The sequence below is a fragment of the Thunnus albacares genome, chromosome 6 (genome assembly GCF_914725855.1).
Source record: "Thunnus albacares chromosome 6, fThuAlb1.1, whole genome shotgun sequence".
Taxonomy (NCBI): domain Eukaryota; kingdom Metazoa; phylum Chordata; class Actinopteri; order Scombriformes; family Scombridae; genus Thunnus; species Thunnus albacares.
The window spans coordinates 14177152-14194017 of NC_058111.1; the positions used below are offsets into that span (position 1 = coordinate 14177152).

General features: G+C 39.8%; 1 protein-coding gene across 2 annotated transcripts in view; it reads right to left on the minus strand.

Moving 5' to 3' along the window:
* Positions 1-14667, minus strand: part of LOC122984245 (neprilysin-like) — a 32847-nt gene extending 18180 nt beyond the window's left edge. Inside the window, exons 1-4 of one of the 2 annotated variants that reach the window (XM_044354580.1) lie at positions 14286-14667; positions 10909-11085; positions 8158-8193; positions 6829-6990 (exon numbers count right to left, since the gene is read on the minus strand). In XM_044354580.1, coding sequence (XP_044210515.1) covers positions 6829-6990; positions 8158-8193; positions 10909-11085; positions 14286-14328 — 418 coding nt within the window. In that variant the 5' untranslated portion in view covers positions 14329-14667. Of the gene's footprint in view, positions 1-6828; positions 6991-8157; positions 8194-10908; positions 11086-11735; positions 11971-14285 lie in introns of those variants that run through there. The other variant, XM_044354581.1, reaches the window with a different exon arrangement.
* Positions 14668-16866: the final 2199 nt, after the last annotated feature.

Consider the following 16866-nt stretch of genomic DNA (forward strand, 5'->3'; position numbering starts at 1 on the left):
GCATGGGGTCAAACCAGTCACCTTGGAGAAGATGTTGAAAGGGCAATGAATTTGTAGCTGTAACATCACTGTCTGTCTGTTCTCAGTACAACTTCCCTCAGGGGAGAGTTTTTGAAGTTTTAAAATGCTATAAATCACCAGTATAAGCTAGTTTAGCGTTTAAGAATGTGCCTCTCTTCTCTGCTTTCACAAATATGCCACTTATTGATATCCTCCAAGTCAAGTGAGCTAGCCAAGTCAAGCTGTACAAACAATGTGTGCCACAGTACAAAGCCTTTATCAGTCACAATGACTGTATCATGCGCTCAAGCTCCTCCTGTATTTAAAAAAATGCAAAAACTGGGCTTAAGGGAAGTTTGTGTATGGCTTTTAGCTTGCCAGACAAACCATGAGATAAATAAACTAATCCAACATTCCTGAAACTAATCATACCTCTTTTGCAATACAATTTACCGGTTGTAGTTTCTCAACACTTCATCGGAATGTAAGAAAAACACATGTTCACATCATCAAAACAGTATTTCTGAATGAAAATCTAGCTCGTTGGGCTTCAATAATATTACAAATTAAAAGGAAACCCTTGAAAGGGGTATCATGTACTGGATGGAGAACAATCTTGATACTTTGACAAGCCATCACACATCTTAACATGGCTTCAGGATTGCTTGTCACTTATAAAGTGATCTCTCATAAATGTTGCATTGGTATCAACCGTCATACTGCACATTTCAATGCAACCTCAGGATCAATACAAGAAAGAGGATGGATCTTAAATTACTCAGCCAACTGACAGGAAACTCTCCCCTGAGTCCAACAAGACATCACTCATGTCACAGTGAGTTGGGATCAAAAGGATCAGAGGAAAGTTGAAGAAAATGAGATTTTTTTTTTTTTTTTCTTTGCAATTTTGGGGATTAACTGACAGACCAGTCAGAATAAAGACAGGTAGATGAAAAGGCTAGCCATATTTAAAACAAAGTTTATCTCTATCTTTAATCACTAATTTCATTTAATGTCATATCAGCTCATTGTTTCTTAAACATGCAGTGCAGAGCTTTTACATATAAATGAATGTCATCCAAGCCCTTGCCAAACAAGTTCACACAATGCTGATTAAACCTATCACCACTAGATAAATCTCTCTGTATATAACAGTATACAGAGTTTTTAAATCTCATGTCGGACTCTACATTCCCATTTTGGCCAATTAACATGCGGCTCTTCTAGACTTTCCAAATGTTAACGGGACCAAATGGATCAAATTCTGATTCTGATCATATTCTGACAAGTTATTTTGCCGGGGTTGTGTGACACTCAAAACAATTTGTCGACCATTTCACAGCCACAACAGTGGGTTATGGCCAGTGGTGTACTGGCCATCCGGCAAATTGAGATAAATCCTGGTGAACTGTCAAAAATACGTTTTTGGGCCGGTGGACTGTCAAAACATATCCGTTTTTACTGGCCCTCTCTGTGTGCCTGTCATTCGGGGTGTACATGAGAACAAGCTACATCCCTTTGTCAGGCAATCACAGCCAAGTGCCCCCTTTTACTCTCACTGCCAGAAGGGGGAGACAAAAGTACCATACTCCAGCTTTAAATACACCTGTTCTGTTGCTGCATAACTCAATGAAAATCCACCCTTCGGTCAATTAATTTAGCAGCCCCAAAATATTCTAAATTGAATTCAATTATTTTCATCATAATCTTTTTTCAATTTTCATTTTCTTAGTGCTTCATTTCTTTCCCTTCTTTCTACTTGTTTCACTACTTGCATGGCTGCATTTCACTTCAGTCTCTTTCTACCCTTTCATTTTTCTAATGCTCCCATTTTCTCATTACCATGTGTACACTATTTATGTGCTCATTTAATCTTAATGAAGTCCTGAGATAAGGACCCTTCACAGGGCGCTTCCTGCAAAAGGGCACAGATCATGTGTGTGTGATTGGATTACTGACAGCCTGGTGCTAATGTTTAACCACAGCAAAGGCTTACCCTCTCACTCTCTCTTACATACACACACACACTCTCCCCGTGTGCAAGTTTGGATGTATCTGAGAATGGATTTTGTGCCACCTGATGTTTGCTTGAGACATCATGTCAGTTTCGACGAAACCATTCAGCATGATCCGGAATCCGAATTTTGAGTTTATCCTCTCTGCATTGATGTTTTATCCTTGACTGTTTCTCTTTCCACAAGGCATTTCACCCTCAGTATTTCAGTGTTGCCATTCAGAGTTTTGCTTCCAATTTATCATAATGGAACAAATTCATATTATACTGCAGGCAGAAGCTGTAAATGCAATTGAAACTGAAATAAGATGACACTGTTTGAGAGTGATGAGTCTCAGTCAGCGACAATAGAGTTGTTTACTGTTCTTCTTGCAGTATAAAAACATAAAAGACCTTTAAAATGTCGTACAAACCAGCAGAATAGACCATTAAAACTTTAATTTCCTTAAAGAAGGTGTAAATAATTTACAAAGTTTAGTCCTATTTTTGTTTGAAAGACAAGTGTTAATTTTTCTTTGAGATGCTTCTTAGAGTGTGCTGTCAAACAGTACGTGTAGTGAAAAGCAGGGAATTATAACTTACCAAGGTGCATTTCTGTAGGGAAAATCCAATCGATGAGCTTAAAATGCTGTTACATGCACTGCTAGTGCCACGTGTAAGCTACAGGTTAGGTTTTGTACTTACAAAATAAAACATTCTTTCAGATTCTGGGTCAAATTTGAATGAATTCTGCAATTATAGTGCAGTGTTTATTTTCCTGATGGGAACTCTGAAGCAGTCTGAATTTGCTCTGACTGGTCTCTGCTTTATAGCTGCAGCAGCTGAGGCTCATGGGTATAGTCTTTTAGAGCCATACCAAAGTGGTGTAAAAAACATAATTTCTTAGAACCCTAAGCATGGAAAATTAAAGCTTTTGACCATAACATAAACATATAGTATCATTAATTGATGTGTTTTCATGTGGAAGAACATTGAAGACATCATTGAAAGAAGACTTAAAAATGGGAATCCAGAGTATCTGTCATGTCATTTTCTGTCATGTACTCAGTACGAAAGTAACGCCCATTGGCCGGTCTTAGTGTGTACAAATGTTCTGTCATGTACCCAGTATAGTGTTGGCTGTGATACAACTAACAGGGGAGATTATTACCTTGGTGGAGGTCTGTGCTCTACCGAACTCTGTCCTGTTATTCATAAGCGTCCTGGCTGGCAAAAACATATTAGATTCAGGATTTTTATTCAGTATATTTTTGTTGGCTAAGCATAACTGCATTAATATTCATATTATTTTACTTGGCCACAAACCTGTGGTCTGCTATCTTTATTTGATATGTTTATGAGAAATGCAGTATTTATGGTGTTGTGCAATGGTTCCGAATGGAATTTTGATATCAGGCAGGTCATGTGAACAAACCATTTATCTCAAAAGTCGTTTGTAGTAAGTACAGACGGACGCTTTTGTTTGTTTTTGTTTTGTTTTTTTATCCTATTGTTACCACAGGAAAAACATAGACATTTTGTCTCTTTGTTATATCATCAACTGTTAGATCAACATCTCGCATGTGAACACTTTTCTGGACGTCACAGCTACCTCAGAGACGTTCAGCAAGGCAGGAAACATAAGCTAGTTCATGTATTGCATGCCGATAGCTAGAATTGACTCTGTACAGTGAAATTTAGACCTGGAGTCATTCAAGAAGCACTTCATGTAAGAGCAGCAGTGTGCTCACACTCACACAGGCACATGCACGTGTGCATGCACGAATGGACGTACGCACGTAGGGCTTAGCTTGGAGATGACTACCACATGCTGTTTCACATTTCTTGACTTATCCTCAAAGCTTCTCTCAGTATACCATCATCCTCTGGCTACAGACCTCCTCCACTTCACCTCAAAGCCCCCCGATTTTGTGTGTATCTCACCACCTATCTCTTCCTCTATTACTCTCCTTTTGTCTTTTATTTCACCTCGGTCTTTGCCGTTTTTATTAGTTTCGATGAAAATTCTTTCTTTCATCCTGTTTCTGCCTGCTGTACATCCCTCCCTCTTCTTCCTGACAAGCTAGCTTGTAATTAAAATGCTCACAGTCAATTGGGCAAATTATTGCACAGTATGCCACACCTGAGTAGGCGGAGGTGGAAAAAAAACTCACACAAGCACACACACTGTTGTGGTCACAATCAGAGTGCAGATCCTCATTACGAATCATTTATGACCTTTTACAGCAGCAGAGAACAATCTAAGGCATTTACAAGCAACCACAAATCTACTATTCACACACATACACATGCATACAGCCTTTTTATTGCTGTCATGCAGCCTCAAGCGCCGCAGTGTCCAGGTGTTTCCAGGCCCCTGCAGCTGTTGACAGGAAAAGGATCTGTCCATCAGCAGGCGGTGGTATCCAAGCAGGCGGCAGCAGTCAGCCCCAGGATCAGAGGTCACATGTTTGATGTCACATCGCAGAGTAGAGGTCACAACTCTGTTGAGGCCTCACACTGGCTGGGGCTTTTACTTCAGCGTACATTAGTCATTAAGAAAAATTTTAACCCTGACAACTAGAGGTTGCTACTGTAAGTATTCAAGATTGCACACATGCCTCGGTTTTGACTATCAAGTATAATCTTAAATACACAACGTTCTCTCTCTCTCACACACACACACAGATCTACACACAGATACACACAAAAAGTAAACCTGAACATGTGTGTATACAATACAGTCTGAGACATTCTTTCTCTGACTGGTAAGCCTGAAGGAATGAGCACAACGCTGACGATTGGTGGAGATTTGAGCTGTTGAATGATTAGGACCAGTTCTTTTAGTCGCTCCGTTCCTTTTTGTGGTAAATGCAATTTGTAGAGCAATAAAGTCAATGATTCTAAAACATCAACCTTTGCACTTTGCCTAGTCTTTCCACATTAGATCAGAAGTGCATTTCTTCATTTTTTTCCTCCCTCTCTCTCTCTCTCTCGTTGTCTCTCTCTCTCTCTTGTTGTCTCTCTCTCTCTGTCACTCTCTCTCTCTCTCTTTCTCTCTCTCTCTGTTTTCAGACAGGCAGTAAACATCACCGTCTGATAAATGCAGTAAAAATACAACAAAGTGTGAAATAACACCACACACTTACACAGAGACATGCTATGTACGTAAATGCACATACGGTAACAAAATGCCTAGAATGAGCCCTTGTTGGGCAATGTTTATTTTGCTTTTTCCCCCCTATGTGTGATTTTTATGGCTGTTAAGACTGCCATGGAGAGGAGAGGACAGGACAGAACAGTACAGAACAGAGGGCATATAATCAAATGTAGGCTTTACTTGTGAATCATAATATCTTATCTTTAAGCAAATCATTGTGAAGAAGCAGGACTCCGAATTTTAATAACACACTTTTATAATTACACGACACAGAATGAATGAAGATGCACTTTTAACACTACAATCACCCTCGGATGAAGGTATAAAAAATAAATGACTTAATGAGATTATAATGACTACATTATCAACTCTAAAAGCTAATGAATGTTATATTGATCTGTAAAAAGATATTTATCGAGAAGTAAAGGGAAAGCAAGGCCAGTGAGAGCTGTCAGTTCAGAAAGAACAAGACATTTGTTTCCAAAACAATCATGAAACACTCCTCTCTAGAAAACTTATAATTTACCTGTCTTAAGACTTCCAGTAGGTTCCCTATCTTTTCAAGCATAATGTGTTGTGAGCAATTATTGTGAATGACTGTTTGAATTTGGATTTAATTAACAAGCCTATCTGTTACCACCCAGGTTTGTGTTTAGAAAAAATAATCTGCATGTCATCACTGGCTGACACAAGGACAGATAGCAAAAGAAAAAAGAAACAGTGCCCCAAGACACAAGGCTGCATGTTTCTCCATAGAGATTGGACAGATAAAGTACTCGAAGCTGGTGCAAATTATGAGTCCACGAGACAGGCTGCACTTTAAACTCTGGTTTTCCTTTCCCACTAAGGATCAATCTTTCTCACCCCTCTGAATCACTCTGTTTCTCCTGCCCTGCAGGCAATCCGCACTGTCTGTATTGTAGTGGAAGGGACTGGCAGATAAATTGTAAATTTATGGTAGCTTAAGAGTTTTGGTTGTCCGTGAAAAAGTTTGTCCCCCTTAAAGATTGAGCACCCGCTCCTCAAGACTCGACTGGCCTTCTCACAGACATCTTGAGGTGAAGTATGGAGCCACACAAATCCACACGCGCCCACACATTTGCAATGTAATTTGACCCTTGCTGTATCAACCATGCCACAAGGACACTACTAAGACTCTAATGCATGCTAAAAAGCTGGAAAACACGTGAGACACATGCATACAGTACAAACTTACAATTAATTTCTCACTACCATGTGTTGACATCTTTTAGCACAGCCTGAACGCAATGTCCACACACACACACACACACTCTGATAATGCCAGCTCTGTTGACAAACGCTGAGCTCACATGGTAGGCAGCGCTGAAGCCAAACTCCCCTGGCATCTGTGATATCTATAGAGCTGCAATCCCTGAAGGACAGTCCTCTTTAGCTCATATACTCGAGCAACTGATTCAAGCTGTTCTCACTCCTCTTTAAAAGCAAGTGGACTGAAAAAGACTTACTGTTTTAGGTTTTAATCATCATCATCATCTTAATCATGGACTAAATACAGAATTATCACTCTAATGAAAACAAGCAGCGCAGGTCTCCACATCTTTCATAAATTGGTCAGTCTGTCTGTCAGTCTTGTGGTCTTTCTGTATGCAGATCTTTGTTTGTTTGTGTGGGTGCGTGTGTGTAGGTGTCTGACCTTTGAGGATGACCTCCAGTTCGTCTCGTAAGATGTCAAAGGTGCTGTATCTAGAGCTGGTCTCTGGGATGATGTTCTTTTTAAGCCAGCCTCCACAGGCATACTGGTAGAAGTTATCGCAAGGGTCCACGCTAGCATCCATGTTCTCAATGAGACGGGACGCTGCACAACAAAGAGGAAACAAGCTCTGAGAAGTGAAGCAAATGGAAATACTCACCCAAAGACTAATATACTGATGGATATAGGAGTCAGGAGACACAAATCATATAGAAAACTTACTTTCATAGCAAAATTAGACATTAATGCATGTGCTGAAAAAAACAGATTTAACGTGTTAATTACTCAGCTTAAGAGGTGCTGGTTTTGTTACCAGTCTCTATGCTAAGCTAAGCTAACCAGCTGCTGGCAGGAACCTTTTGTGAATAGACAGACATAAGAGAGGTATTGACCTCATCTGACTCTCAGCAAGAAACTTTCCCAAATTGTCAAACTATTCTTTTACAAAGATGTGCACTGAACATAATTGAGGAAGAATTCTCAAGAAAACTTTTACATGATGTTGGAAATAATGGAGGAAAGAGCAGCTGAAATTGTGGATCATCTTCATCCTTGGGTGCACGCCAAAATGTTTCATGCTATATACTAATAGTAGAGAGTAACAGAAATCGAATTTTTTTTCTTAGAAACAGTTCTTTTTAGTTAATGGTTCATTAAAAAATAAAACATAGGCCTATGAAAAGTCTTAATCTTGACAAAAATCTTGATATGCACCCATTTGCATAAGTAAAACCGTATAATAGCAGTAATTGGATTCTAATGGGCACCAATACTGGAAATGTGTTAACTTTCTGGAGCTGCAATTAAATTACATGAGGCAGCCGAGAGATGTCTTCTGACAAGGTTGTCAAGTATGAATGAATTGGGACATTGGTTCCCTAAAAATGAATCAGAAATGAATTGGCATCTGTTGCTAGAATCTAGAGGTAGAGCTATGCATATTTAATTTTTGTTAATTTGTGTCTTAATGAGTTTGCTCAAGCTGTGAATACACTTACTTAGCCATTACAATTTGTTCAACTTCTCTTGTGGGCCTACAGTTGTTCAGAGGTGATCCAAGGACAATAACCCTCTGCAACATGTTTCTACTGATCAGGACTGTTTCTGATTTGAACACTGCTTTGACTCAGAGGCAACATATTCACAGTTGAAGTCTCTGGGCTTTTGCTGCATTTTAAATTTTCCTATTCTGTCCTCCTCTGAGAAAAAATCAAAGCCCTCAGAAGGAGACATTAAAGCGAACGTACAAACAAACACACACACAATGCTTACCTGACTGTGTGCAGTCAGCCGTGGTACAGATTCCATCTACAGGAAAATGCAAAACAAATCATCACTCAGTGGGATTTTTGCAGTCATAATTTATTATGTCAAATACACATTATCTCCCTCCTGTTTCCTTCTTCCTATATTTCTTTCCGTCTCATCCTTCTCAAGATTACAACTACTTAGAAATATTTATTTCACTCTATCAGGAATAATTTAGGTGTACCGTAACTGTAAATCAAAGTAAATCTGACACATGCTAACACAAGCACACACGTGTTTACACAACTGTCATGTGAACTTCATGTGTTATGTATGAATGCATGATGTACACACAGGTGAGTGGACACACAGATATAAACACAGACAAAGTCATTAAAGATCCTCTCTAGACATACAAAAAAACTCTGCTTGGGACAATAAATGGCATCTAATCCTTCTACCTCATTAAAAAACAGAAAGTTTCCTACTTCACTGAAAAGTCAATTCTCAGTGTATGTACACTGGAGGCTTCAAGTTTCCACATCACACTTGTGTAAGTTGGGTATTGGACCAGAATCGGCTTCAAAACTATTTGTGAAGTCACAAAATCAGATTTTCAGTGAGCACAGAGAAACTTTTTGCTTTCAGCAGATGAATGTGAAAACTGCCTTCCAGTGTCAATCTGTGCACATGCATCATTCTACACTGTGAAGCTCAAACATCCAGCTGTAGTAACAAGAAGAAAAACACATTTTTGAGGGCAGGGGGACTTTAAACTTTCTCATTTTCCTGACATGGCAGTTTACACATTTATCAAGCACAAGACTGCCAAAGATAATATTAGCTCAACACAAACCACTACTGTACATATGCCAACCCAGACGGTTTTATGTATCACTAAATGTAATTAGATTGACTTATCTGTAAGGAGTCAGTGTTCTTTTCTCGCTGAACTTCAAACTTGTTCCATTTTGTCAATAATTAATCTATAAATCTATAAATAAGCTGTTTATTCATGTTAATGAAATACTAGTAGATAGCTTTTCTTTTACCACAGCACAGTCATCGGTCATCATTTGACGTAATAAAACTTCTTATCATGTTTCATAACACTTACATTATCTCTGAAAGCAAGCAAGTAAGCATCAGTCAGGATATCAAAGGGGACCTATTATGCTCATTTCCAGCTCTATATTTTTATTCTGAGACTCCACTACAGTAGTTTTGCATGATTCATAGTTCAAAAAAACTCCTTATTTATCTTATACTGGTCCTTTATGCAGCTCCTCAGTTCAGCTGCTGTTTCTTAACAGGCAGTCTTAGCTCCTGGCTCTTTAAGGACCCCCTCCCAATGAGCCCACTCTGTTCTGATTCGCCAGCTCTCCAGGGTCTGTCAGGGTCGTGTTAAGTTATTGCTGATGTAAACCCAACATTTACCACTTTACTGCTTCATATTAAAAGCTTTTAAATGACTAAATAATGGGAGACTTTACAGGAAATTAAACTTGTTCCTCACTGAATTAGGAGGGTTTTTAAAAACCAGTCGACACAACAAGATATGGAGATATTTGGAGCTATTTGTTCAGCGGATCAGTTAGAAACAATGCAGGGAGGAATAGTACGAGCAGAAACACTCATAGTAAGATGTTTGATGACGAGCTGCAGACGACCAGCACACCTCCAACAGGTAAACAACTTATTCTACTTTGCTGTGCTGTATAATGGAAAAACACTCACAGCGTGTCAGCTCAACTGGAGTCATGGCTCTGTGTGACTACCCCCAAAACAATGTTAAAATGCCATAATGTTAGCAGAGCAGAGCGGTGAACTAGTGCACTGTGCGTGGAGCCGATGACCGTATAAAGAAATCCGTCACGAGGCGACATCGGCTCAGGCTGAAAGTACAAAAAAAAACGTTGGAAACCAAGCAGTCTGAGGCTGGTGCTCTTTGCTCACAGGGATTACTTTTACATATATATATGACACTTTGGCCATGTTTAATATGAACATTTGACATTGTAACATTATATATATGACTGAAAATAATGAAAAGCATAATAGGTTCCCTTTAATGATTAAAAATCCCATGTTATACTTATACTGTGTCATTGATCTCAATCAGATTCTATTGTTTTCTGATGACGAGTAGCTGGCGGTTGGTTTCATTTGTCATAAATGAATTGATGAAATTTAGCAAGATATAAGTTACACAATTCTTTATAATTTACACAGAAGTCTGAAATATGAAATCTCACAGCATTTTAAGGTGCATAGTAAATGTCTTGTAAAAATTCCTGACAACACAAAGGCAACTCTAAAAAGGATGGTTGCACGCTGCATTCTTCTTTCAGGCTCAGTGGTTGTACTTTTGCACTACACTTTAAAAGCACACAGCTCAAGAGTCCTTTATTCACCTGAACAAAATGCTGTTCTTCAGTGAACTCCTTCATGTTTACCATTAACCATGAACTCAGTTTGAAGTAACAGTCAGGCATAGACACAGTTTCAGGAAGGCAATCTTCAAAAGTTCTAAAAGGTTTGCTCTCAGAAAAAAATAAAGAGTGTCCTCAATGCTCAGTGGCTCCCAGAAATATTTTTCAATTACATGATGAACTTCTTTTTATCACACTCAGGTTTATCAAACTTTTATCAATGTGAATCTGAAGACAGTTTTGAGAAAAATCTTTTCTAACAGGCACTCAGTGTTGCAGATATTTCTTACTTTTCACTATCAGCGGTCCAGCAGAGCCCTCTACCCTTAAATTTAGCACTCACCAGTCTTCTGTGTAGCAAAGAGGATGATGAGAGCGACAATGACGATGAAGAGCAAGGAGACGATTGTAATGAGGCCGATCTCCAGGGAGGTCCAGCGGGGCTTCTTAGCCGACTTGGGGGGGTTGGTCTCTGTCATTCTCAGGTCTCCTCCTTCAGCTGCCGGCTGAATCAACTCACCTGAGAGGAGAAGAACAAAAGAAGGACAGCGAAAAGGATTAATCACTTGACAGGAAATGAATTTGAAACAATTTTGATAATTGACTTATAATTTAAGTAGTTAACTGGGCAAAAATGCCAACAAATCTGAGAATTTCCTGCTTTTCTCTGGTTTATATCAAATATTTTGGGATTCTAAACTATTGGTTGGACCGAACAAGCGATTTGAAGACTGAGAATATGATGTTTTTTTTTTTTTACTGTTTTCTGACATTTTATAAATAGACAAAAAGGGAGCCTGAGGGAGATTTAGATAACATATGAATAAAAATAAATAAATAAAAGGTATAAGTCACATATTAACTAAAAATGAACTAAAGAATTGTTACATTCAACATTTGTTCACAATGTTTTGAATCCTGGACATACATTTTCAACATATTTGTTACTGTCAGCAACATTTACAGATCAATATAAGTATTTTCACACTTTTGGCAACACACTATTTTAATTCATAATTGTTTAAAACTTGTATTTTAATCAAAAAGATCTAAGTCTCCAGACAGGCACAGGCTTAAAAAGGAAAAGACACATGGCAGTAATCAAAAAATAAAGACAAACAGTTTTTAACCAGTCCTGGAGCAAAAGGTGAGAACAATGGAAGTTCTTACCCTCTAGTGGCAGTACGCTCCAGACAAAAAAAGAAACAAACACTTCTGAAGAACAGAAAATAAGATAGACCTTCCCTCTGCTCCTCACTATACAGTGTTGTTCTCCTCTCTGGGGCCAAGTGAGAACTTTACAAAGTTCATGTAACAAGCAGTTAAGTCTATCTCTGAAGGCAATTAATCCTTGATCCCTTACCGCCGCTGCACACACATACACTCATGCAATCACTGCACACAAGCATACACACACACACACGTCCACAGCCACGCTCTCACACACACTTTTACAGGCTGGTGTCATGAGGCGCCTGTGCAGATGGGCGGGTTTCTCTACGTGCTGGCTGAGATGAGAGCACCGCACAACCAAAGGACAAAGTCTCTTAGCGTCCTTTGAACGAGTAGAAAGCCACAGACACACAACATCACCTACTCTCACACATCCACATGCATCAAACACAGTCACAGTCCTGCTAGATCTCAAATCCCCTTTCATTCCTCTTCATGACAAAACAATAGAGCAATGTAAAGTAAACTCCCCTGGTTAGTCATTATCCAGCCTGGTAATCTGCCATTATTGTATACACCAACCACAGCTCCCTACAGGCTGCCCCCCCCCCCCCCCCCCCCCCCCCCCTCCACACTAGCACTCCAGTATGCATGACTTCACTGTGGGTCATAAGATTTACTACAGGAGAGTGGTGGCCCTACATGTAATGGATACCTTTCCTTTTGCAGTGTTTGTGTTTGAAAGATGTGATTCTAGCACAGTATATGCAAGACACAAGGGGAAGAGAACGGGGAGGAAAATAAGTGATTGATGCATTAAAAGAGGAGGTCAGATTATATATTAATCAGAACTTCCTGACAGTCTTTCTCAGGCTGCAGGAAGGGGCAGAAACTTAAAGTCGACTTTGCTTTTTTCTTTTCTTTTTGTCTGCGAGCAAACACATCACTGTGACAGCAGTCCCACTGCTCTAATAAAACCATGTGTGCATGTCAGTGTTGCAGAGGGTGTATATTATTTGCTCTAATCCTGTCACGTTGCATGCCAAGAAATGAAACGTATCAGAAAGGAAAAGGGACATAAAGACTAAGTGAAGGAATGTGCAAAAAGGAACACGAGCACAGAGGAGGGAAAGAAAGGTGTAAAGATGGAGTGGGACATTGAGAGGTAGTAAATCATGTTTAAGTGACTCCCTCGCAGTGTGCTGAGGCATGTTAGGTATGAATCTTAAGGAGCAATTACTGTATGTGTCTCTCATGCACTATCACTCATTCATACTGCTTACTGCCGTTTTTAAATACATGATTGAGTTGAGATTTGGATTTGTACACATGCACGTTTAAAGTCAGATAACTCTTGTACACTGCTTCTGTGCCGATTAAGGAACCTCTAACTATTAGCCAGTATGTGCATTACACTGATGCCTTGGAAGACGTTTGCTCTGTGAGAGAGGAATATGTGTGTAACTTATTTGTTATGTGAGCTGTCATTTCTGCTCATGATGTTCCCCTGCTAGCAGTGCGCTGCCACTCTTTTTTTTACTTTTTATAATGTGGCTCTGATGTTTTTCTTTTGTGTTTTTCGGAAGGTATATGCAGCCTGTGTCTGCATTTGTAAGATAATGGTTTATGAAAGGAGTACCCAAAATTCAAAACTCTCTCTTTCTCTCTGTCTCCTCTCTCTGTCGGTCTTTCATGATATATCGAAAACATAAACAGTCCCTATGTCATTGGAGACCTCACAAACCCCTTCAAAATTAAACCCATCATTCACCGAGACACCTGAAAACACCCATGCGTCTGCACACATAAGTCACTATTGACTACTTCCATGAAGTCACTTTTTTACAACCTACATCCATGTCAGTCATGAACATGTACCAAATTGAGCTTGAACAAGTACTGTAATATGGCCTACTTTAACTTAAAATAACACCTTCACTGGGATATGGATTTCAGCACAGAGCCTATAGCTGCACACTGAAGACTAAATCGCTTTAAAATCATTTTGTGAGAGGAGACTTGATTCCCAGAGGTGCTGTGATCTAGGTGAAATGAAGTCCATTTTTTAAATTGCTTTCCTACTGCTTTTTCTGATAGCAGTATGAATGGAATAAGGAAAATAACTTTAAACGGGATATAACACCAAAGTTACAGCAACCTCACCAGGGACTCAAATACAGTGAGCCAATACTGCAAAGTAAGTTAATAGTATACCTAGTAGGAATTCTATGACATTAGATTTTATTGTTTTCTGGTTGAACCAAATGCAACAAGGTGTTAAAACTCCAGCGATAAAAATATTCAGCTGCAGCACACATTCGCAACCGAGCAAGACGCAGCTTAATGCGTGCCAGCTCTTCATCTCCTGTTGCACGTCGGGAACTCCGAGGGGGGTGGCATGACCAACTGGTGCAAGCTGCCCCGTATCACCCAGCCGGCACGCGCGCACACGCACATGCAAAAAACAATGCACACATACACAACGACAGATACGCACACAGATGGCACCACGTTATGAGAGGCGCTCAGGGTGCGTGAACGACTTACCAGATGTGTCGGGAAATTTTCGGTCGATGATATATATGGGCATCACATCCACTGATCAAACATCCATCAAATCCACAAAGGGAGCGCGAACTGCTGATCGATCTGTTACAGACGATCTATTTGCTTCACCCTGGATTTCAACAAGGCACAAGCCGATCCCGCCTCTCTTCGTCTCCTTCTTGCTTTGGCTTTCTATTCTAGGAGTGCACATTCACACACACACGCACGCACGCACACACACACATGTACACACACGCACACTTACGCACAGACCCTTCACTACAACTGCCTACTGTACTGTACCATATACCCAGTAAGGATCGCTGAATTCAAATGATCCATCAGACTCTTGCGCGGCGCAACTGGTCAAGTGTGTGATCCACAGAGGGGGGAGAGCCCATATTTATACAGCCTATGACATATACTGTAGTGAGGCGGTGAAGTAGCCTTCTGAAGTTCCCCGTTAACCGAGTCGCTACCTCCTCCGTCAGGGCGGCGTTTAGAAGTGACCCTGTCAGCGGCACTTGCTGCCAGTGGCGCCTAAATAGCTCCAGGGCGCAGATTCAGGTGAACAGTGTGATAAAAAATATGTGTTTATCCTAAACACTTAGTGATTAGATATGAAAATGTATACAGTAAAATCCATGTTATATTTACTTAAAGTGCAATGTGGTGTGTTCAACAGCTATTATTATATATCCTAGGGTCAGGGTATTTATGGTCAACACAATGTCTTGATTTTTGTAGTGAGGTCCCACGAAGGTCCCTGCAGCCCCTCTGGGAGACCATTCTTAAAGCATTTAAAACAAAACAACGTAAACCCCTTAATTGACTTATTTGTCTGTGCCTGTTTAAATCAAGTTGATTTACAAGAAGTATGCTGATGCAAGGAAGGCCTGGGTGTTTGAATTGCCAAATACATGTGATAAAAAAAAACTAGCTAGGGTATGACTCAATTTATTAAGCGTAAATGTCCATCTTACCGTAACCATGGTTCAGAAGGTTAAAAATATCATCTCTTTAATTCAGGCTACACTTTGGAAATGTGCTAAAATACGGTCAGTGTGGGAGTCAGTAACATGTATACTGTGCTTTGCAGGTCAAAAGACAAATACTGTAGGTGTAAAAGTTGGAGCTATAGGCTTAATCTGGTAGACATAGTTATCAAATAACTCTTTTTCAGGAACATTTTGATGTGTACGCTGGAATATAGTCATTGAAATGCTGTTCGAAAAGTGGTTATAACCTAAACACCAAATAAAGCTTCGGCACCACATTACTTTGGCTTTTATGGACCTGAAATTCACCATGCTTATGGATTCCTTTAATGTTGTACACGCTGTCCTTGCACAGCAATACATATCAACCACTGAGGCACCGCATAAATGGAAGCATCATCTAAATCATCCTCAAGTTAATTCTTGTCATTTACAACAGGCTTTGAACCGAGGCAGTTTCCTTTCTGCACTTTTACACAGATAAATTAGGGCCATCACCAGCATCATATAATGTCAGCCTATTTACAGTAAAAATCTGCTTGCTCTGTGATGTGCAACTCTAAAGTAGCATTCGTGGTTCGTTAGACTATGTACATTTGAACAGTATAGTGAAATGACTCACATAAAAAAAACTTTTACTTTGATGCACTCGCTCTGTTTTGTCACTGTTTAGTTACACGTGCCCTTTTGCTCCTGCTCTCTTTACCATTGGACACCAAAGTTCACCAAAGGGTCATTTCTGTCGGAGCAATTAACTCTGCAAACACATGAAGATGTTTCGTCTGAAAGTGAAAGTTAGCATCAAACTGCAGTGACATTTAGTGGAACTGCAGAGAATAAATAACCTCGTTTCAGTGGAAGCAAGAGAGTATACCGGATGAAATTACTTGCTGTCGTCATCATCAGCATCTGTATGATCATAATCATGCGCCCTCTGTCAAGCTGTGGTCGCTGATGTGTATTTATATATTTAGGTACAGAGCATTTTACCATGTAGTTATGTTGAATCAGAGGTGAAGTACTAATGCGGTAAAAGATGAGCTGTATTTCATGACAGTTATGTAATAATTGGAAGACAGTTGTTTCCTCTTTTTTTCTCCCTCTCTCTTTTAGGCCACCAAAACCATTTCATCTGGCCCTTAGACTTCATCTCAGCATGTGTTCTCATCATGGCTCCATTGTCAATTATGTACTCTAAACTTAAAAGATAAATGTGTATGCAAGCCTACTTTAGTGTCACCCCCTCATACCATTGATGTTTCAATGCTTCTGATAATGAAACGCATAATTCCACTCTGAGGAATTTCGATCTGTGTGTACTTCTTTTGAATATCTGTGGAGCTGAACTGACAGCAGTTTTCACAGTAGCTGTCTGTCAGTGCATCTGAAAGATGTTCACATTTGCCTGCAGTGAAACCTCTGTGATCATTTTTTCCATCATTTTGTTGCTGTGCTCTTCAAATAAAACCCTTCGCCCCTTCTCTGTTGGCCATTTGAGCTCTGTTCGCTGACAGTAAACCCAGCATGTTATGGACTCCTGGAGAGTATTGGATTTTAAATGCGCTGTACCTGTGGTGACACAG